We start from the raw sequence: 21,133 nt of genomic DNA, 5'->3' as shown, positions 1-21,133 counted from the left end.
TCTTAGACATCGGCGCGAACTACAAACATGGCGGGTGCAAAAAATACGTTTTCAAACCATTTTAAGTGGTTTTACGGCAATGTAACTGTCTACAACCGTTAAGTTTTCATTGTTTGAGATAAAAGCAAACTTTCTTGCTCATATATGAACTATTTTAAGATCTAAGGCATTTGTGTTTAATGCAAAATGGACGTCAACGAAGGTACCCCTCGAGAAATTATCCGTGGAGTATTGACCACAACAAGCGTTAGTAAAAGCGCCAGAAGTGTGCGACCGAGAACAACCCCAAGAGCGTTTAAGGTGAGGGAAACTCCAGTTAATCCTCCATCCCAGGCGGAGGTAGCAAGCCGTATGTTGACTCGGTCAAGATCTGCGAACAAAAGGAAAGCTCCTTTGGCTATTGCTACAACACCATCTGATTCCACGACACCGAGAACTCTGGTAAGTTATGACTATGATAAGCTAACGGTTAAAATTTCTGCTCAGCGCCATACATTTATTATGCATTCATGTTTCGACTCTATTCATACAAACTATCTGTGTGAAATAGTATGAGATTTTTGCACAACACATGTATGAGGCTGTACAGAAATGTTACCAGATTTTTAGTTAAGCTTAAAATTAATTAATTCATTCATTACAATTTTAAGGTCTGGAATACCATCATATTCATGGAAATTTATTTTGTACATCTTTGAAACCTATACATGTCATACCCTCTCATCTGGTTAACCTGGCCTTATGACCCGTGGGGCCAGTTGCAGAAGTTGAAGGGGCTCTTACTGTTGTTCTAAAACAATAACTTATTGTTTTGAAACAATACGCAAGAGTCTTCATAATGTTAAGATTCTTTATGCAACCAAACCCCGCCCTCAAATTCTTTGCCTCAAGAACAGTTCTTTATACCAGACCACGGCATTGTGGCATTGCCACACTTTTCCAGGAAATGCTGCTCCATTAAGCCCAAGGGATCTCAAGGGCACAAAGGCAAAAAAAACCTCTTACAAAACGTACATAAACATAAACATACGTAAACATGTGTACATTTCCTTATTTCTATTATCTAAGAAAGTGTGAGGTATTTACTCTAACTCTAGCCTGTGAAACATCCCCAGCGGTGAAGAGCGAGGAGAAACGGATGTTTTCGCAGGCTACTCTAACTCAGACCTGTGATTAAGTGCTGAGTTAACTTTATCTAAAAATTGTGACCACTTTTCTCCCTCATGACCCCCTTTTAGCCTCTCTATGTGTTCTTTGGACCCCAGTGTAGAAACTCCTGGTAAGAACACTACAGTTTACCACTTGAATCATGCATAGCAACAGAAAAATAGACCCTTGCACGTTTTTTTTTAAGGTTGTGATAAGAATCATTTGGCGAAAATCTGTCAACACAGCTGAAGAAAGAGCACCTAGAAATTAGTAAACTTGCTAAGTTTGAAAAATGATAGATCTCAAGCAAGACAAGATTATACATGTAGCTGAACAAAATCACAAAATTTTACAGATATTTGCATGGCGGAGGCAAGTTGGTGCCCTAATTACTGAGTTTATTCTCTTAAAATATTTAGGCCGATAATTGGACTTTCAACAAGTCGACCTCACGAGTTTCTAAGCGAGCAGATCAAGTTTTTAGGAGTTTCTAGATTAGTGGAGCAGCTTTTTAGGGTGCAAAGTGGCTGAGCAAGTAACCTTTATCCTGTGCCATATTAAATTAGATGAAGGACTTTTTGAAAGTGTTGCTGATAAGTTCAAGCAACCTCTTGCCATTTGTGCAAGCTGATATTCTTACTATTTTCATCTCTTCTTCATCCGGCTAGATTTCAGGATTTCTGCAAATAGCGCCAGTGGCTAAAAGTGCCGTGAAACTAAAGAAACCAAAAACAGTTCCAGCAGAAAAAAGTGAAGCAAAAAGAGGAACAACAAGAGCAAGTCTTCATGATGACAATACTCCAAGGAGCACCATTCAGAATGTGTTACGAGAAGGTACAGAAAGTTTGTTTTCTTATTTCGATTATAAGGTCACATGATCTCACAATTCACCTGCATTTGATTCGGTTTCAGTTTTTCGTATGTTTTTTTTGCACTATTACAATGAGGTTTCTACAAAACTTACAGTACATTACAAAAGCAAGAAAAAATAGAACAACAAATTACATAAATCATGAAAGGTGAAATGTGCATAGTGACCAAAGGAGCTTAGGCTTTCAAGTTCATTTCCATCATGTGTTTATTAACATAAATGTTGATAAACACAATTCTTAACAACTAGAGTTTAGATGACAGTTATTGTCACATCTATTTTACATTTCTTGATCCCTCTAAATAAAAGCCCTTTTCAAAAAAAGATTTTGCAGACAAATCTATTTGGAATATATTACATGTACTCTTAAATGTACTTTTAAAAGTGTAAAAACAGTTATTGTCACAACTATTTTACATTTCTTGATCCCTTTAAATAGAAGCCCTTAGCAAAAAAGATTTTAAGGACAAATCTATTTGAAATATATTACTCTTAAATGCACTTTTAAAAGCGTAAAAACATTTTAAAATGTGTGTCTGTTTTCAAGAGAATTTTGCGACGCTCTATCTTTAAGTTATCTATCTTATCTAGATTACTGAACATTATTTAAATTGTAATATTCAATTATATTGTTATCATTATTATATTATTCTTATTTTTCATATCTCCCACCACTAGTTGTATCGGTGGTCACTTATCCCTAGGTCATCAAGCTATTCCCTATACCCTTAGGTTTTTAGGATCCTTCTTAAGATCTTTGCTGTTCCCAACAATCAGGCTTTCTGGAGTAAGTTCAAGATTCCAGGTGTTCCTATCGTAGTAACCCGCATCATCAAGTTTTGGTCACTGCCCTGCCCCAATTAAAACAACAGATACACTTTTGCAGTTCCATATCTCTTGTACAATGTATTTCCACTTTTAGGTATTGGTAATGGTCGATCTTCTCTTGTTCTTTTTCTGCAATTCGGGTATCAAAATGACATGCCACATGGACGATTTGGCACACTCTGCTCTCCTTTTCCAGTATGACTATATGGGGTCTGTCATGATCTAAATGATGGCCTGTTTGAATCCTCAAATCCCACAGTAACTTCACTTGGTCATTTTTCATAACTTCCTCTGGAGAATAATCGTACCAAGTTTTGTTGCACTGCAGATCATAATTTTGACAGAGTTTCCAAGGCCGTGCCCTGAGGAAAATTGAAGGGTGCCCAGTGCTCTGAACCTGTAAAATATAGGAAAGGGTGCCCAGCATATGATTTGTATGAAAAATCTGAAATTTTCTAGTCACCCTAGAGCACAGCCCTGGTTTCCAATGAACAACTTTAGCAACCTAATAGTGCCTCCAGTTCTTCTAGTTCTTATATCTTATTATATTATATTATTATATATATTGTTGCATTCTGTTGTCATATGGCTGACAGTTTCCTCCCTTTCACCATCAGGTGACACATTAGTGAAACATCTTGCTTGTTAATCATGGTCCTTATGTAAGTCCAAAGGGCCTGATCTTGTGTGGCAGTTAGGAGGCCTTCAGTCTCTTTCTTCAAAGTAGCTCTTTTCAGCCAATCCCATGTCTGCGGGTCTCTTACTTCTTCAGTGCACCATACATTCAGTGTACTGCCCATGTCGTGTCTTTTCTCTATAACTGCTTCACCTTCTTCGACTTACACTTTCCTTCTCTTCTCCTTCATCCAAGACATTTTCATCTTTTGTTGCCATAAGTAGCCTTTCAGGGCTGTTTACCACAAACTGATACAAACAAGCAACCTCGATGTTCACGCAATCTTCAACACTGATTTAGCTGCTGCCTCCCTCTAATCTCTTGACAAAAAACCTGTCTACATCTGCTTGAAAATGAAGTGATCTATGAATCATTAACAGCTTCCTTGTTTTTCTGTCCAATGCCCTTAATTCATCCTTACTCCATCTGACGATACCTGCCCTATATCGTACTTATGAAAATGCTCTTGAATTAATTATTGCACTCACAATATTTCCACCATTCAACTATGATTTAAGAATCTTTATGATCCTCCCCAAATACTCGTTTGATATTGACTGTTTCATGTCATTATGCCTCACATCATCTGCCTCCAGTATTCCCTGATACATGTATTTATATCTATCACCTTCCTCAAGCCCTCTGATGACTTGGGCATGTGTTAAAAGAATAACTTTGCATGCTCATGCTTTTCCCCATTTCATTATTAGCACAGCACATTTGCTAATTCCGAATTGCTGAAAATATGGATAGTATTTACCAGCGTGTCTACTTGCTTTTTGTTCTTTCCATATAATTTTAAAGCATCCATAAATAGGAGATGATTAATTAGGCCCTTCCTGTTTTCCTTCATTATTATTATTATTATTATCATTATTATTATTACTATTATGTAAGATTTACTACTGTAATAAATTGCAAGTGAATTTTCTATCTCAACATCCGATTCCAAACCATGGACTTTGGGTGGCAAAGAGGGTTTCTACTTGTGAGAGGGAACCTGCCTGAGAAGGTGGGCTGTAGAAAGGTGAGTTATTTTCTGGAGTTCATGTATGTTGATGTTGCCAGCGATTTTGTTGGTGTAGTTTTCCATGTCCTCCTTGATGGTACCAAGATCTTCCATAACCACCAGAACTGTTTTACCCCCACATTCGCTCAACCTTGATTTCCAAGCCTTTGTATTTTGTTAAGCTTTTCTGTCATTTTGACTGAAGTGTTGGTGTCGAGAAGTATAGTCATGTCAATGAGAAGGCAGGTTTTGTCCTTCTTGTTCTTTAGCACAATGTCCGGCCTATTAGCTGCGATAGTCCTATCAGTGTGGATGGGTATGTCCCACAGAATGGTGATGCTGTCCTTCTCGGTGACAGTCTTGGGTTCATGCTCATACCATCATTCCTTCACCTCAATGCCAAACTCTGTGCAGATCTTCCAGTGCATATGTGCAGCTGCCTTGTTTTTTGGTGGTGCGTGTATTCAGTTTTGGCTAGTTCAGGACAGCCAAAGACCAGGTGGTCAATGATCTCATCGAAACAGCCCCACAGTCTGCATTTTGGGTCCAGGTCAGGCTTCTTGAGGATGTTGTGTTGGTACCAGCATGTTGGGAGGCTTTGATCTTGGGTTGCAATGATAAAGCCCTTGGTTTCTACCTTGAGGCCAGCTGCTTTAAGCCATCTGTGGGTCTTGTCTTGGTCCACTTCAGACTGTTTCACCAGCTGTGGGTATTTGCATTGGAGCGCTTTTAATTCCCACTTGGACCTGAGCAGTTGGCGACCCTGGTGTTTGGCCTTGGCCTTTGTACTGCAGGCATAGGTGGTGTTCACCTCATCCTCTGCAGCTGGTATTGCAGATTGACAAAGTGGAAGAGGGTGTCTTGCGACTCCTGGAGGTATTTATCAGGACCAATAATGGTCGTCTTGTATGAAAGCTCCAGTTGTATGAGCCCTCTACATTTACCTTCTTCGGTTCTGGGCAGGTACAGCCTGTCCACGTCAGATTTGGGGTGGTGTGTCTTGTACATAGTCATGAACTTCCTACTCTTTGTATCAAGTTTGGCCAGCTCTTGTAACATCCAGTTTTTGGTGTTAAAACAGTACTGTAAGTTACCACTGGTACTGCCAAGGTGTTGATAGCTTTCAGTTTGTTTGCAGAGTTCAGCTCAGACTTGAGTACCAACCAGATCCTGCAGTAGTACTCTTTCCAGAACTTTTCTTCCATCTGAGATTGCTGGATTTCAACTCCCTCGCTGACTCCGAGGTACTTATAGGTACGTTCCTGTTCTAGGTCCTGAAATAACGGTGTTGACATTGAGCTCAATGTTACTGGAGTGGGCTAGTTGCCCTCTCTTGATGGTGGCCTTGGCACACTTGTCCAATCCAACCTCCATGCCTGCATCGTCACTGAAAGATTTGATGGTGCTTAGCAGGCCCGTCAGCTCGTCATCATTTTCCATGTAGGTCTCCAGGTCATCCATGTAGAAGAGGTGGCTGATCTTTCCATGGGGGGTGTTGTACCCATGGCCACTCTTGTTCAGGAGGGAGCCTAGAGGAGCAAGAGCAAGACAAAAGACTCGAGGCGACAGAGAGTCTCCCTGATAGATGCCACTTTTGATTTCGATAGGTCTGGATGTCATCATGCCCTTATTGTGGTTTAGGTGGAGGATAGTCTTCCATTCGGATGATAGTGGGGCAGATCTCGTAGAGTTCTATGCTCTTGATGATTCAGGTGTAGGGAAGGAAGGTATGGAAGGCCTTCTTGTAGTCGATCCAGGTCGTGGAGAGGTAACAGTGTTTGGATCTCACCTCTTCAAAGATGGCTTTGTTGATGAGGAACTGGTCTTTGCAGCCTCTCCTGCGGCAGCATCCTTCTTGCACTTTGGGGAGCAGGTTGTTGCTTTCGAGAAAGGTGTAGGCCATTTCAGAATCTGTAATAATGGAGGTGATGACCTTGTACTTAGTTTGTACGCATGTAATATACCTGTAGTTTTTAGGGTTCTCTGCATCTTCGGACTTGAGTGTCAGGAAAGTCACACCCTCGGTCAGCTACTCTGGGGACTGTTCTAGGTTTTTGAGGATTTTGTTGTACTCGTTGGCTAATTTGGGGTGTACGCTGGTCAGTTGTTTGAGCCAGAAGTTAGCCACGCTGTTGCATCCTGCGGCTTTCCAGTTGCTGTGGTCTTGTGGATGGCTTTGATGGTCTCCTCTGTGGTGACTTATGACCATTTCTGCTCAACCTCTTTGAGTGAGGGAGGGCTCTGCATATTGATCGCTTTCTTTCCCAGCTCTTTGTAGAGCTTTATGGCTTTGTCCCTGAAGGTCTTGTCTTGCCGAAAGATGTTCCCGCTTTTGGTGTATCACCTGAGTCTCTGTGCTTTGGCCTGGACTTGTTGTTTTAGAGACTCTTGTTAGTAAGCTTCCATGATTCCAATATTCTGTACCCTTTCCTAGCCCATTTGTATTTTTCCCTTCTGGGTCTTGTCTTTGAACTGGTGGCAGATCGTTGAGGGCCACTTTGAGGAGTATCCTTGGCATGGCGTTCCTCTAGTATTTGCTGGGAAGAGTTTGTTCTAGTAGTATACTTTCGATCTCAGGCTGGTTCCACACTGAGGATCGCAGCCATCGTTTATCTGCGTTATGACCGATGCAGCATGAAAATCTATTATTTCTTCTTGTCATGTCATGATACTTTGTTGTAACCCTGACGGGGGTAGCTTCAGGGTTACGAACACTTGCCAAAGGTGTCACCCCAGACTCTGGTGGGCGGGGTCGTCCATGTCCCCGTAGAAGGCTGAGGTCCAACCTGTCCTACTTGAGTGCCCTTTATTTATTATTACTTGAATAATTTTTTTAATGAAATGAATTTTTTCTAATGAAAACTAATTGTTTTTTTTTAATGAAAGGAATTGTAACTAGTGTTTTGACAGAACAGTTTTTTTAAGTGAATTAATTGTAAACGGGATTTTAATAGTTAGCATTGTTATCAATAAAATATGTTCATTATTTGTATTTTTAAAATTGTTATTATTATTATTATTATTATTATTATTATTATTACACTGAAAGACGTTCTTCATTGTGTCCAGCCATAGCAGAAACTCCAGTTGAGCCAACCTTTTCACCATCCACCGAGACTGAAGATGACATGACACCTCAACAAGCAAATGACAGCAAAAACCAGTCATCTCACATGATAAGCACTGCACCTAATGAAAACAAACCTGATACAGCTAAAAAATCTGATGAGAGGACAACTACCGGCCAATCAGATGAAATTAACATTGAAGTGGCTTCAAGATCACAGGATTCACTTGAGGAAAGAGAAGATACTATGCCAAAGTAAGAGACAGTGGAACCTCTCCTTTGAGACAAATTTCTCGTGAAGCACAATTAATCAAAAGCACTACCCATATCTGGGTAGTGACACATCATCAGTGTGGGATTTCTGCAGTCATTGCTCAGACATCATTTCACAGGGAAACCAGTGAAGGCATCTTGAAATGTTGGCTATTTTCTCAGGCTAAAAGGGACCTGGGTCCAAAACCCAGGATCAGAAAGTCAGTTTTACAGCTTGCTATTCAGGCAGGCTGTAGATAGCATGTACTAGCCCAAGAGCCATTTTAGCTAGCCTGAAAAATATTCTTTTGACGAGCAGGATTGAGAACAGTTTTTCTGTAATTTTTATTCGTCAAAAACTTCCCTTGCCCATCCGGTAAGTTAAGAACAGATTTCACTAGTCCGATAGCAAAATCTACTAGCCCCGTGCTATTGCACAAACCTTTCTTTGCATGCTGAGGATTAACCTCCATTCTGTTCAGGGTATACCTTAGCACTCAAAACTTACTGACTGACTTCAAAGAGTAGTTGTTAAGTTTATGTGCACACTGAGCAATGATGACCACTTTCACAACATGAACTATCTCACTTAAATCAATGTACTGCACTTGTTGGAACTCAACTTGTTTAAAAAGTAATTTTTGCTGTCAATTTTAGGTAGTTCTTTAGAACATGCAAACTAAAATTCTCAGGAATTTGCTTCCTAAACGTTCAGATTTTTATATTTCAAAGTTGGTGCTAAACCTGGGCAGCTTAAGCCTGCTTCGAAGAATGCGGCCTAGGAGCTTTAATGATTTATTGTTATCACTGATCACTTATTTGCTGTTATTCCACTGAAAGACATAAAATGGTTACCATTTCTTGTTGCTTGGGTTTTTTTATTTTATGTTATTTTTTCTATTTTTCTTTCTCCTGAGTTATTTAAAATCATTTTCTCTGATTGTCTCATTAAAGTTTCAGCATGAGTGTTAATGACATATCAGGGCTCAATAGCACATCATCAATTATGGTAACTGCAGATCAAGCTTTGCAAACAGATACAGTGATCAGTGATGATGCTGTACAACACAAATCTGGGAAGTGGCAAGATCTGGTTACTCCTAAACTGCCTCTTAACATTCCAGCGGCAGGTGGAAGACAGTCGTCTGCATCAAAAAATGATGAAGTAAAAAGGTAACAAATCATTCTGACATCAAAATATCATTTATGAAAATTATGTTGCCAATTAGTAATTTGTTACAGAATGAAGGGTTTCCCCAGTTAGAGAAAAAAAGGAAAAAGTTTTGAATCATTACAAAGTAAGATTCTGAAAAGCTGCCAACTCGCCCCTCACTCATCCCAACATTTTGCTTTTGGCAAAAAGTTAGTGTTAGTGTTGGGTTAGGGACAGACCATTAAGAAAGTTATGGAGGGGGCGGGTGAAGTACAGACAAACATTTTCTTGCAAGGGGAAAATTAAATGGAAAATTTCACCTACTCTGAGCATTTTCTTGCAAGGGAAAAATTAAATGGAAAATCTCACCTGCTCTGAGTAACCCCAAAATAACTATCCTGCACTGGCCTAAAAAATATATTCATGCAAGAAAAAAAATTTCTTGAAGCTCAAAAATTTCCCATTCCCCACCTCCATAACTTTTCCAATGGACTGGTGGGCAGTTTCCCAGGATCTTACTTATCCAAATTTTTTTCCCCTAGGAAAGGAAAATGTACTGTAATTTACCTGTGAAGAAGGTTCTTTCTCATTGCATAAGCTTAGAATGCATCTGATCTAAGTCCAATTAAGAAACTTTACTTTGATTTGTGATGTTTAGAGCTGCTGGTGCAAAGAAGTTTTTTGGAGGGAAACCACCAACAGGAAAAGTTAATGCAGTAAAGAGTTCTAAGTATGTAGTCTTTTTAATTACTTACTACAGTCACCTCTAGAGTTAAAAAATGATGGATAACTCCCTATAAAAATGGACACCAAGAATGGCCTTGAAAAAACCTTGCCAGCATCTGTTTTCTTGATCAACTCTGGTTTCCACCTAAAGTTATTAAGCAGTCAGTTGGCCATTCCCAAAGGGTACTGCTTAATGCAGGTTTGGCTTTAAAACACTTTACTCAAATAGACCTATTCAGCTAACTAAATGTTGTACCCAATTCAAACCCTTGGGGGATAAAACGTTCTGTTTCAGGAATTTCCATATCATTTAAATGTGAATGCAACATTATAATGCAAATACAGTACACAAAGAATCTTAACCCCGGGAGATTTGAATAGGGTACATCATTGAGTTAGCCGAATAGGTCTATTCAGGATAAAAGGTTAAAAATTCCAACTAGTAGGAAGCAAGTCTACCAATAGTTTGTTATTTACAAGCATGACAGAAACTAAAGAACTGCAGAAAAAAAAAAAAACAAATTAATCAGTTTGTTATCAGATCAGATCTTGAGCCCGGGACCTTCAGTTTATAAACACAGTGTGCTGTCTACCAACCGTACTGCTGAGCGCTCTTATCCCTTAAGCTTCAGCACCCTCTCATCTTCTTTTTCATCCTTAAATTTTCAACAGGAAGCCGACGGGACCTAAAATGCCAACAAATCTTGTGAGGGATATTTTCCAGCATTTCTCTCAAGCAAAGCTTTCAAGGGAAGCTCTTCAAGCCGTTGAAAATGGGTAAATCAACAGTCAAACAACATTTTGCTTCTCTCTCATCCACTCTAGCAACATAATTAGCTACAATTACTAACAACTTTTAATAGAGTCACCCTGAACTGTATAGACTGGAACTAGACCTCAACCTTTTCCTCAGACATTTAGTTCCCAGTTCCTACATCTGTAGTTCCAGGGGCATACTCAACAAAGTCTTATACAGAGCAGGGGCGGATCCAGGATTTTTTAGGGGGGGTGCACTCGTCTCTTGCTCTACTTCAACACCAATAAACCACATAGTTTTTTTTTTCGCAGAATACCAGTTGTATTAGAAAACCGCAGGTCATCTCAGGAAGGGGGGGGGGGGTGCGCACCCCCTGCACCCTCCCTCTAGATCCGCCCTGCAGAGGAGGCTCCACCCAAGGTGCAACCCCTTACACTTTTGTAACCATTTTTGACAGAAAACGTACCCCTTTCATATACCTTTCTATTGACAAATAGAGCCCTTTTCACATATCTAGTTTAGAACTTTGCATCCCTTTTAACTACTGTAAATGCACTCTATCACAGTCCATAAGCGGACCCCTGATTAACCGGACACTAAGTCGAGTCCCGAAATTAACGTCTTATATTTCCCTTAATAACGAACCCCTATTCAGCGGACAGTAAAATATATTGTATTTGGCTAATTTCTATTGTTAAAAACCTCGCCAGACTGAATTGACAATAGTAGTATTGGATTACGTCCTTGAAATACGTCCTGCAGTCGATTAATAAAGATAAATCAATACATTTAGATGTCAATAAACTGTAGATTAGACCGATATCCGGCCGTAATTGTCATCCACGATCAAAATTTACCTAAAAGTCTTGCTCAAAGTACAGCACTTCATGGAACTTTATCACAGTACAGAGTAACCTTGGAATGTTAATCTTAGCAAACTTTGTTAAAACAAACGTTGCGCAAACCTCTTTGAGGCGGACACTTGGGAAGGTCCTGAAGGTGTCCGCTTCATAGAGGTTTCACTGTATTACAAAACCAGAACATTTCGTTGATGTTTCCACTGCTATAAAATGCATCTGTTGGCCCTTTTTTGGCCTTTTTATAGATCGAAATGAAAGATCTCCTCAACTAGTGAATTCATCCTTTCATGTACCTGAGGCCTGGAAAAGATACCTTTTTGGATGAATCCAAATTGGGGAGTACTTCCCCCACCCCTTATGTGGGACTCAGTGTGCTTGTAATTGTCTATTATGAATATAGAACTTTGTGCTAAAAGTTTCCTTTTTATTTCATAAAAAATAATCCTTCCTAAGGAATGGTTGGTATTTACTTAATTTATCAAGTGAATAAATTTTTCCATTCCCAAGAAGATAGACTTGCCACAGTTTTCAGTAACTAATATTTGCATGATTCGTTGACAGGTCACAGCTATTTTTCAAGCAAATTTCATCTGATCTTATGGCTTACTGCCAACATGCTCACAGAACGACTATTGAGCTTTCTGATGTGGAACTCCTCATGAAAAGGTCAGAATCAGAATTCCTATAGGGATCTTCTTTACTGAATTACAGTACATGGTTAAGGAACTGTGATTACAGTGTATGAAACCTTTCTTGGAAATAGAGCGTTAAAACTAAACTCAAAGTAATTACTTGTGCAATTACATTACGTGCAGAAATTTACATGAACCAATCAGATTCTAAAGCAAAATTATTGTTATTATCATTATCATAAACATTGTTATTTTTATTATTTATTATTTTATCTATTTATCGCTATTTTTTTTCAACTTACTCATTAGCCCTGGTTGTTTGCCGAAAAAGCACCCTTTGAAACTAGTCAAACTGTTTTATGGTTGCCATCTGCCGGTCTGGTCATAAAGAAGCCGAACTACCCTAAAACTTATGGCCGTTTACACCAAAAAAAAAAATAAAAAGAGACTCGTCTTACACAAGACCTGAACGGAACTGTACCATTTTTGCGAGCATGTCATGTCTTTCGTGTCTTATTTCTTGTCCTGTACTCGTTTTTGCTTACCCTGTGTATACAGAGGTTTTTATTCTAGCACTTCAGCACTCCGTTCTCTATGCTTCTCGCCGCATGGTGAGCGAGATGACCTCCGGTATCCTGGGTAGTTCTCGTGTATCTGTTCTCCAGACCTTATGTCTTTGTTTATTCGAGGAATTTATCTAGAGCAAAGCGCGCAAAAATACTATTTCTGGCCCCTTAAGCTTGGTTCTCATATGTCGCCGAAGTGCGACGTAGCCGCGGGCACTGCCTGCGATACTACTTGGACATATGAGGACATAACGCCGTCGGCTCAAGAAACATCGCAGGTCTTTACCGCCGGTATGCCTGCGAAGTCGAACTCGGGTCAACTTCGCAGGCATGCCGGGCGGTAAAGACTGACATAGCCTCTGTTGCCGGCGACTTCTGTTCTCATATCGGAACGGTATCGCAGGCATTACAGGCAGCCCTGTCGGAGTCATGTAGCAGGTAGATCGGTGGCATTGAGAACCAGGCTTTATGCTAGCAGTCAATGAATCCCCCATGCGTTTTATTTTCATATGTGCGCTCGACAACCTCTGAAGAGAAAATAATAGGTCTGTAAAAAGACTATTAGAAACAAAACTGTCACTCAAACGCCGGGCCTGACCGAGCGTTTTCGATCTACTCACTGGTATCAGTTTGCAATTTCTAGCAAAGACGTTTGACCACTCGTTATGAGTCAATGTAGTCGTCACTAAAACCCGCAACCTCTCGCTCAGTAGACCCTTGTACTCTCCTAACTAGACTAACTGAGTAGTTGTCCAATCCAGGCTGAAAAGTCACCAAACATTAATTTGAATCCCAGTTTCATATAACATTACGAAGATCAGACCGTGAATTTTATAGGGAAGTACCTCTCCTGGGAATTGGGGATCGAAGAGTATGACCATCCTTTAAAATACTTTTTTCCTTGCTCCTTTCTTTTAGACAAGGCTTCATTACTGAAAATCAGTCACTGTATTCGCTGGTTGAAAAGTATCTTCCTCTGGAATATCGACAAGAAATCATCCCCACAGTACACGCAGGGAACAAGATCGTCCTGAAATAATTCCCCAGCCGTACATATATACTGTACAGAGAACAGACTGCTTAAAAGCCAATGAAAGAAGATAGCTAATGACCTGAAGCATAGTGTACCTCACCAGCATTTTTAGCCTCTGAACATTTGTGGCTTGCAATTTTTATTATTATTATTTTGCGATGTTTCTGAGGCATTAGCTTGTCTTGGCAAAACAAGTACAATCCTCCCCTACTGTTTTCCAACTCCGCATTTACCATTTTCACATAAACCATAATGCACCTTGTTTACCCCCACCCCCCCTCCTCCTTCAAATCTTGCATAACCATTGTTTCCAATTTTTCCTGGGTATTTCAGTCGTTCCAACAGAAATCAAAGACAATGGCTTTGCAAAGTATTGAGTAGTAATCAAGGTGCATTGAAACTGGTGCTGATTGCCAAAAAGCTGAACCACCGCGCTGCTTCTTTCCTTGAGGTCTGTGCGCATGTCCCTTTTTCTGTTGATACAGAGCCTCCGTTACTTTTGTACAGCGGATAGGATCGCGGCCTCTGGGAACGAGATTGGTGGTTGTGAGGAATGAGCAGAAGGATTTAAGTCTGTCAGGAACGGAGAAATACTTTCAGTCAAGATAGGTGAACCTTTCGTTTGGGATATTAGAGTGATACCACGAGCTGTTCAAGTCTTCAATAAGTTAAACCATGTTTCAATAAACGGACATTCCAACGCCTTGTTTATAGATGTAACATATTTTAAAATTACATAGAATTAGTATAGTTTAATATTAGAGTAGGTTTTTAACATTGATATTTATTCCCTTAACCTACCCTAGGTTAGCCTGGGACCAAGCTGCGCATTGGGAGAAAAACGAGAACAAGATCTGCGCGAGAAGCGAGCCGGAAGGTAGTCTGGGGACGTAGTGATGGATAGTGGGGTAGTGATGGATAGTGATGGATAGTGATGGATAGTGATGTGAAGTGATGGGTAGTGATGGGCAGTGATGTGTGGTGGTGGACAGTGATGTGTAGTGATGGATAGTGATGGGTAGTGATGGAAAGTGATGTGTAGTGATGGATAGTGATGGACAGTAATGTGTAGTGATGGAGTGTAATGGAGAGTGATGTGTAGTGATGGATATTGACGTGTAGTCATGAGTCGTGATAGGAAGTGATGTGTAGTTATGTTGAGTGACACATAGTTACATGTTACATGAAGATATTTTAGAGTGGTTTTCGTTTGAGTGTCGTAAAACCAAAACCAAAGTAATTACTCTGGCCAATCACATAGGACACAGACAATACATTGAACCAATCAAAACTCGAAGTAATTACATGTGGCTGACGCAAAGCGCGGGAAAATGCATGCGAGCGCGTCACAATTGGCTTTGGTTTTACTTCTGATTGGATGAAAAGGTGGCGCGAATCTTTTAAGCCAATCGCATCGTGTAGAAAGTGCAAAACCAATTACTTTTCGACACTCAAATGAAAACCGCTCTAAGTCGATTTTTTATATTGGTGTAGGTGAACACGGATTTATTACCCCTTCTCCCTCCCCAGGCTACCGCTTGGCTCGCTTCGCTTACTAATATTTTTCCTATTTGACCCCGCTTTTTGCCTTTTCTTTCCCTTTGCGGAGCCTGGTCCCAGGCTAACCCTAGGTCAAAATGTCAAAAATAAAACGATACTTACCTGAACGTACTAGCAAAAACAGAAGGTGAAAAAATAATGCTTGTTCTCTTAAATTTATTTTATTTACGTGTCTGTTACAATACAATGACCGGTAAACCGAAAGTTTGTCCGGGCAAATGGATAAAGATGTACAGGGATCTAGTATCGCATTTTTGGTGATATTTGTGAGCAACCACAATACAATTGTGAGTCAGGAGACCCGTGAGATTTTATCACCCTTGTCACTTCATTACATTTGCGACCCGTTATTTCTGTCATTTACAGGGCTAACAATGCCTTTGACAGTGAAGAAATTTCCAAAAAATTACAGTTGTTGAAACGACAACTGTAAGAAAACGTAGACAGTAGCAAATAAATCCGCGGTGTGCTTTGGAATTAGGTGGTGCGGTCCTTTACACACCCTCCCTAGCCAATTCCTAGATCGAGAAGCCGATGCAAAACTCCTTGAAGCCGATGGTCACTTCAGTGTCTGTTACATGATACTAGTCGCGTGAGGGGAGGTCGGAACTTGGAAGTTTGTGATTATCTTATATGAAGGCAATTGCAAGTTCTTCCATTGGCGTGGAGATGGTGGAGTAAGTAACGTGTCGATCTTTTTTGTGTTTATTACTGGTGTTTTGCGTGGTTATAAATTCAATTTTTGTTTTTTAGGAGAATAAAAGATAGTCAACTTTCTGCTTCGATAAACCAGAAGCTAGTGGAGTCGGGCGAGCGAGAAAGGTAAAGCTTAGAAAACTACGTCGTCTCATGGTAAAGAATGCACCGGTAAACACTCTAAACTCTAGATTTCTTGTTTTACTTTAGGCAAAAAATTAAAACATATCATAGAATAAGATTTTTTCCTCGTAAATTGAAAGCGCCACTTTAAATTACAGAAAAAAGAGATCTTATCCTATGATTTGTATTAATTTTTTTCTCGTAAACATTTACCCTGCAAGCAGAGTCGCTTCGATCTTTCCTACATAAGTCGCTTTCCTCTTTCCCGACTTAATCAAGATCGAAGCGACGCTTCTAGCAGGGTAGTTAAAAATTAATAGCCAAAGTTTTTTTCAAATTGAGAGATTGGGGCAATCTCGAATTTAGAGTGAAATATGCGACTTTAACTTGCAATTGATAGAGTTTCGACTTTGGTTTTCTCCCTGTAAACCTTCTTTAAGTTGGTATTGCTGTATAGCTAACCTTCAAAAAAGTCTGTGAATTAAGCTTTATTTACTCGGATCCAAGGTGTAGACCTGCCGACCCCTCATAAAGGGAATTCTGGAAATTAATGAAAAAAAAATTGGGAGATTCTACAAAAAGTAGTGAGATTCTAATTTTCCTGATCAAGATTAAACGAACCCTTTTTCCATTCCAGTGGGGGAATGAACTGTTTTTTTAAATATTACCCTGCTTAAGTTGGGTCCCTCCTGTAACGAATTAGATGCGGCTTTTTCTTTGATGACTTTTATTTAAGAGGCCAGAGAATAGGTTACCACTGGGACGAAACTTAAGCTTATAGCAAGGAGTCATTTCTTTCGGATAAGCTAACTTCATAGCTAAAATGTTACAAAACCCCATGAAGGCTTAACCAGGCTCTAGCATTCTGCGCAAAATTTCTTTTTTTATTCATCAAGGCAACATTTCATTTGGGAGTGATATTTCCCAAAAAGACGTGACATTGGGAGTCTTGTCATGAGTGCATGGGAAAAGTTAACAAATCATGAGACTCACCGATAGAATCGTGAGAGTTGGCAGGTCTGAAACACAGGTGGTTCCAACAGATCCGATGAGAGAACGCATCTCATTAACCCCTGAAAGGCGTGCAAGAATGTTTTGTCAGTTGGTGTCATTGGTATGAATAGAAAAGAGGGTACCTCTACTCATACCAAGAGTCTCTACAACAACCCTTGTTTCCAACATCATTCAACATTGTTGGATCCAACAATGTTTGATGTTGCTGAGGATATGTGTACAATGAAGTAACACGTTCAGAGCTTTCACTTTAAACAAACACAGTGATAGATATTAGGGAGCTAAATGACAAGGGCAATGATGACAACAAGAACAGCATACAAGCAACAGATATCTTGAACAACGTAAAATGAGAGGGATGAATTTTGAACGGCGTATATTAATTTAAGGGACTTTTTTTTGCCACCGTAGTCATCATTGTGCTTAAGCTCCCTAATCAAGTGACTGGACACCTTTGTGCTAAATAACATGTTCATAATGTGATTCCTCTTTTGATTTATTAAAGGTTGAAGGAACTGTTAAGAACTAAACTCATTGAATGTGGTTGGCGTGACAAATTAAGGAGTCACTGTAAAGGTAACATTATATGTTTTTGTATTCCTAGACTTTCACTCAACTAAACAGGGACAGCCATTGGCTGATTCTTGGTCATGTGGCCTTGACTAAAATCAAATGTGTCCCGATTGTATTACATTAAGCAATGTACCCCGCTCAGGATACATTACAGCACGTGATCAAAGCAAGGTGGAAAGTGGCGTGACAGAAGGCTTGAAAAACACTGCCAGTTTTCTTTTTCGCGAATGAACACAACAACAGAATCCTGAAGCCTCAAGCTAAAAAAAAAACAATTTTCAAAGTTATCCCAGAAGAGAAACAGCAGCTAGTGGAGGAAAAAGGAGCAGATAATATAAGGAGAGTACTTTGTAAATCATTCATTAAGTGGTTTTGAGAATTAAATTTGTCCTGGGAAACATCAGGACTCTCGGCAAAACAAAACTAGCTGTTTGCCTCGCGATCTGACATTAAGTGTATATTATACAAGTCTTGTTTAGTGTATTGGTGTAAAATCCATTCATAAGCAGCAATGATACTGGTGAGGAGGAGTACTCATATAAATCTTGGATAGGTCTGATGGGTTTGTGGGACCCTGGGTCTTAAACCCTGACCCTATTTAAGGATTCAAAACAAATGAAAACTGATACCCTTTTTAGGGCCCAAAGCTGGAAAATGAAGCCCAATTAAAGGGAAAAACAAAAACTAAGAATTTAATGGAAACACAAATCTTTCTTAAATTGCTTCTGTTATACTCTGAGGTAAACTTCAGTTTTAAAAGCTGATGTGTTTCTTTTGTAGTGGGGCATTTACTCAGTTGAAGTTTAGCTGATATAATAACAGAATCCTATCTAAGGATCACACTGAGTACACAGTGCCAACAAGGGCAAAGCTGTACATACCTATCTAGCTCATACATGGGAGTGCACCACCCCCCCCTTCCCCGCCTACCGCGCAGTGATAGTATTGCCAATGACTCTAGTGAGTAATCCACTTTGTTAATTCTGACCTTCCATTGCAGAAGTGATTAAACAAAAAGGCCTTGAAAATGTCACAGTGGATGATTTAGTTGCTGAAATAACTCCTACGGGAAGAGGTGAGGTCTGGGTACCTACAACTTTGAGATGAGTTGTGGGTAGACTTTCGAATGAGTTCGACATAAGGGTAGAGTGGGGTGAAGGTACAAGCAGGTGCTTAATACCTTCAGTCCCATCAGAATAGCTGGATTTTCTAAAAAGCTATTAGTAAATGTTACCCAAGACCACAGCTTGGCTTGGGTGAGGTTTAAATCACACCAACAAGTGAGAAGGTCGCTGCTAAGACTAAGAAGCAGGGCTTGTCAACAAGATATTTTCAAGTTGCCAGGTAAAAACAATAAGTAGGCAGGGACTCAAACCGCTGGGGATTTCGTTTGGTTCTATTTTTCTTCTATTTTTCTATCAAAATAGCCGGGGGCCATGTTCATTTTAGCTGGGGGAAATCCCCAGCCCCCGCCTCTTAATGACAGCTGCACTCTCTTGCATGTTTTTTAGCATTTATGAAGTCGTTCACGTGGCTTGTCTGTCACTTAGTCGGTCTTATTTATGCAATGACAGCCCTGAAGAAGTGTTAAAAATTCACTTGGTGAACATTCAAAATTTCGCATAACTCATACTTATGAGGTACATGTGTTACTCTCAGTTCATTGGTTCTTGTAAATTTTGTAGGGCAATGTTGCAAATCAATCTGAATTGATGGGCCTTGTGACCGGAACTATTCTATAGATATCATTAATTCCAAGGTCTAGAATGAATAAACAAGTTCTACTCATCCACATACTCAATATTGTTTTGTCAAAATCAAACAATATTGTTTGAAAATAATCTTAATGGTGCAAAATTCAATATCAATGTCGTTTCCTACAATATATTTACCTTACCAAACATGATCATTTTAATGTAGTGGCATGGCTCACACATTTAAGATATATTTGTTTTTTCTTTACAGCTTTAGTACCAGATGAAGTGAAAAGAGAGATGCTTATAAAGATTCGTTCATTTTTGGCTGCCAATTCCTGACTGTTCATATATTCACACCCTTTACAATGCTCTGTACGTTTTAATTCTTCACGAACTTGTTTGCTATTCTTACTTTGAAAGATGACTTGAAAAACTTATATTGCCCTGTTATTTAAACGAAGCTTTTGATGGTTTTTCTCTAAAGAACCATAGAAGTCACCTAGCACACTTCATGTCTTGAGGTTGTTTTAGCAGAAACTAGCTAACTGTCTTAATCCACTGTTTTATACCCAAGTTAATCTTTATTGAAAGAGCCGACCCTTTAATTTATAAGTATTTAAATGTGTCTATGTAAGTTCAATAATAACAATGCTTCGTTTGTTTTGATCTGCTTGTATTATATTACAATAAATTTGTAATTTTTGTAGCATTTCTGGCTTTCATCCACATTTATCTTTCCAGCTGGTAATTTTGTTCTATACATGGTCTGTATAAAACGTGTTTGTCTTCTAGTGAAAACTTGCCAGTTTAAAAAAGTTTCGGCTAGGCCTCTTCGTAGTTAGAGGGCCGTGTTTGATTCCCAATAGCTTTAAATACCCTAAAAATGGAGAGCTGATGAAGAGAGTGGGGGGTGGGGGGGGGGGGGGGGGGGAGGTAAAATGAGTGAACTGTCAGCCTCTAGCTTATTATTCACCGACCTCATCCACGAGGGTCCTCTCGTTTTCCAATATGGGAAAACGAGGAGATCATGGGTACAAGTTTCTTTAACCACGTACCGTAAATCCTCCAGTAAGTCCCCCCCCTTTTGAGGTGGGCTTATTTAATTTAGAAAAGACGATGGTATCAGTTCTCCATAAAGAACTAGTATACAAAATGGAAAAGCTCAAGTACAAGAAGGTTGTAGGTCATGCAGCCGAGGATTAGAATCAAATCCAAACTTCCAGTTGGTGAATAAACCATTCCGGATCAGCCCACACGACGTTTTACAGTCCTGATTGCTTAATACAGTCTATCATTTATTAGCGAAGAATAATTAGGGAAGGGGAGGGGGGGCTTATTAACTTTCTTCCCCTGAAAAGGGGGGAGGCTTATTTGAGAGTGGCGCTAAATGGAGAGGATTTACGGTAATGATTATTTCGAACAACGAACTAAGAGCTTGTATCTTTATATCGACCACTATCTGTTCAGGGCAAAGTATCACGCTTGTAAACGGCTGATGAACGTCACACCAAAATGTTGGGCAAATAAATTACCCATTCATATATTCTGTAGCTGTCCGATCAGCCTTGCCGCCAATTTTTAGTTTGATTTCCACGTAACTACTTTCTCTCTCTTTATTTCATTTTTGTTTGTTTGTTTGTTTGTTTGTTGGTTTTTTTTTCGTCAAATCTTCCTTGGCAGCTTGTCTGTGCGCCGGGTTTTCTAGGCTTCTGATGGTTTTTTACATCATGGAAGCATTCTTGTTAGGGTCTATGTCTAAAACAAATATATCATAATGCCAGGCTACAACTACAGTTCGTTTACAAACACTAAACAAAGTCATTACAGGAAACTCAATTTCAACAGCTCTTTGGGCAGTGTCTGCGGAGCTGGGGACCGGTATTGGCTTACC

General features: G+C 39.7%; 2 protein-coding genes across 2 annotated transcripts; both read left to right on the top strand.

Annotated features, from left to right (window-relative positions):
- The first annotated feature begins 21 nt into the window (after positions 1-21).
- LOC140926685 (uncharacterized) lies at positions 22-14,510 on the top strand. The gene is made up of 8 exons (XM_073376398.1): positions 22-441; positions 1,818-1,983; positions 7,603-7,855; positions 8,807-9,025; positions 9,664-9,735; positions 10,404-10,508; positions 11,910-12,014; positions 13,465-14,510. Exons 1-8 carry the CDS (start codon positions 187-189, stop codon positions 13,583-13,585), a joined length of 1,296 nt encoding a protein of 431 aa, XP_073232499.1. The 5' UTR covers positions 22-186; the 3' UTR covers positions 13,586-14,510.
- A 1,256-nt stretch (positions 14,511-15,766) lies between these two features.
- Positions 15,767-19,951, top strand: LOC140926684 (uncharacterized). Its single transcript, XM_073376396.1, has 5 exons — positions 15,767-15,816; positions 15,893-15,961; positions 17,478-17,548; positions 18,546-18,620; positions 19,511-19,951. Exons 1-5 carry the CDS (start codon positions 15,773-15,775, stop codon positions 19,579-19,581), a joined length of 330 nt encoding a protein of 109 aa, XP_073232497.1. The 5' UTR covers positions 15,767-15,772; the 3' UTR covers positions 19,582-19,951.
- Positions 19,952-21,133: the final 1,182 nt, after the last annotated feature.

This window comes from Porites lutea, chromosome 2 (genome assembly GCF_958299795.1).
Source record: "Porites lutea chromosome 2, jaPorLute2.1, whole genome shotgun sequence".
Taxonomy (NCBI): domain Eukaryota; kingdom Metazoa; phylum Cnidaria; class Anthozoa; order Scleractinia; family Poritidae; genus Porites; species Porites lutea.
This window is presented reverse-complemented; position numbering and strand designations above follow the sequence as displayed.

Excerpts from the sequence above, each read along its gene's own strand:
- LOC140926685 (XM_073376398.1), top strand. The coding sequence starts at position 187 with ATGGACGTCAACGAAGGTACCCCTCGAGAAATTATCCGTGGAGTATTG. Across the intron at positions 7,856-8,806 it reads AGAGAAGATACTATGCCAAA|TTTCAGCATGAGTGTTAATG; the intron begins GTAAGAGACAGT and ends GTCTCATTAAAG. Across the intron at positions 9,736-10,403 it reads AATGCAGTAAAGAGTTCTAA|GAAGCCGACGGGACCTAAAA; the intron begins GTATGTAGTCTT and ends AATTTTCAACAG.
- LOC140926684 (XM_073376396.1), top strand. The coding sequence starts at position 15,773 with ATGAAGGCAATTGCAAGTTCTTCCATTGGCGTGGAGATGGTGGA. Across the intron at positions 15,962-17,477 it reads GAGTCGGGCGAGCGAGAAAG|GTTGAAGGAACTGTTAAGAA; the intron begins GTAAAGCTTAGA and ends GATTTATTAAAG. Across the intron at positions 17,549-18,545 it reads ATTAAGGAGTCACTGTAAAG|AAGTGATTAAACAAAAAGGC; the intron begins GTAACATTATAT and ends CTTCCATTGCAG.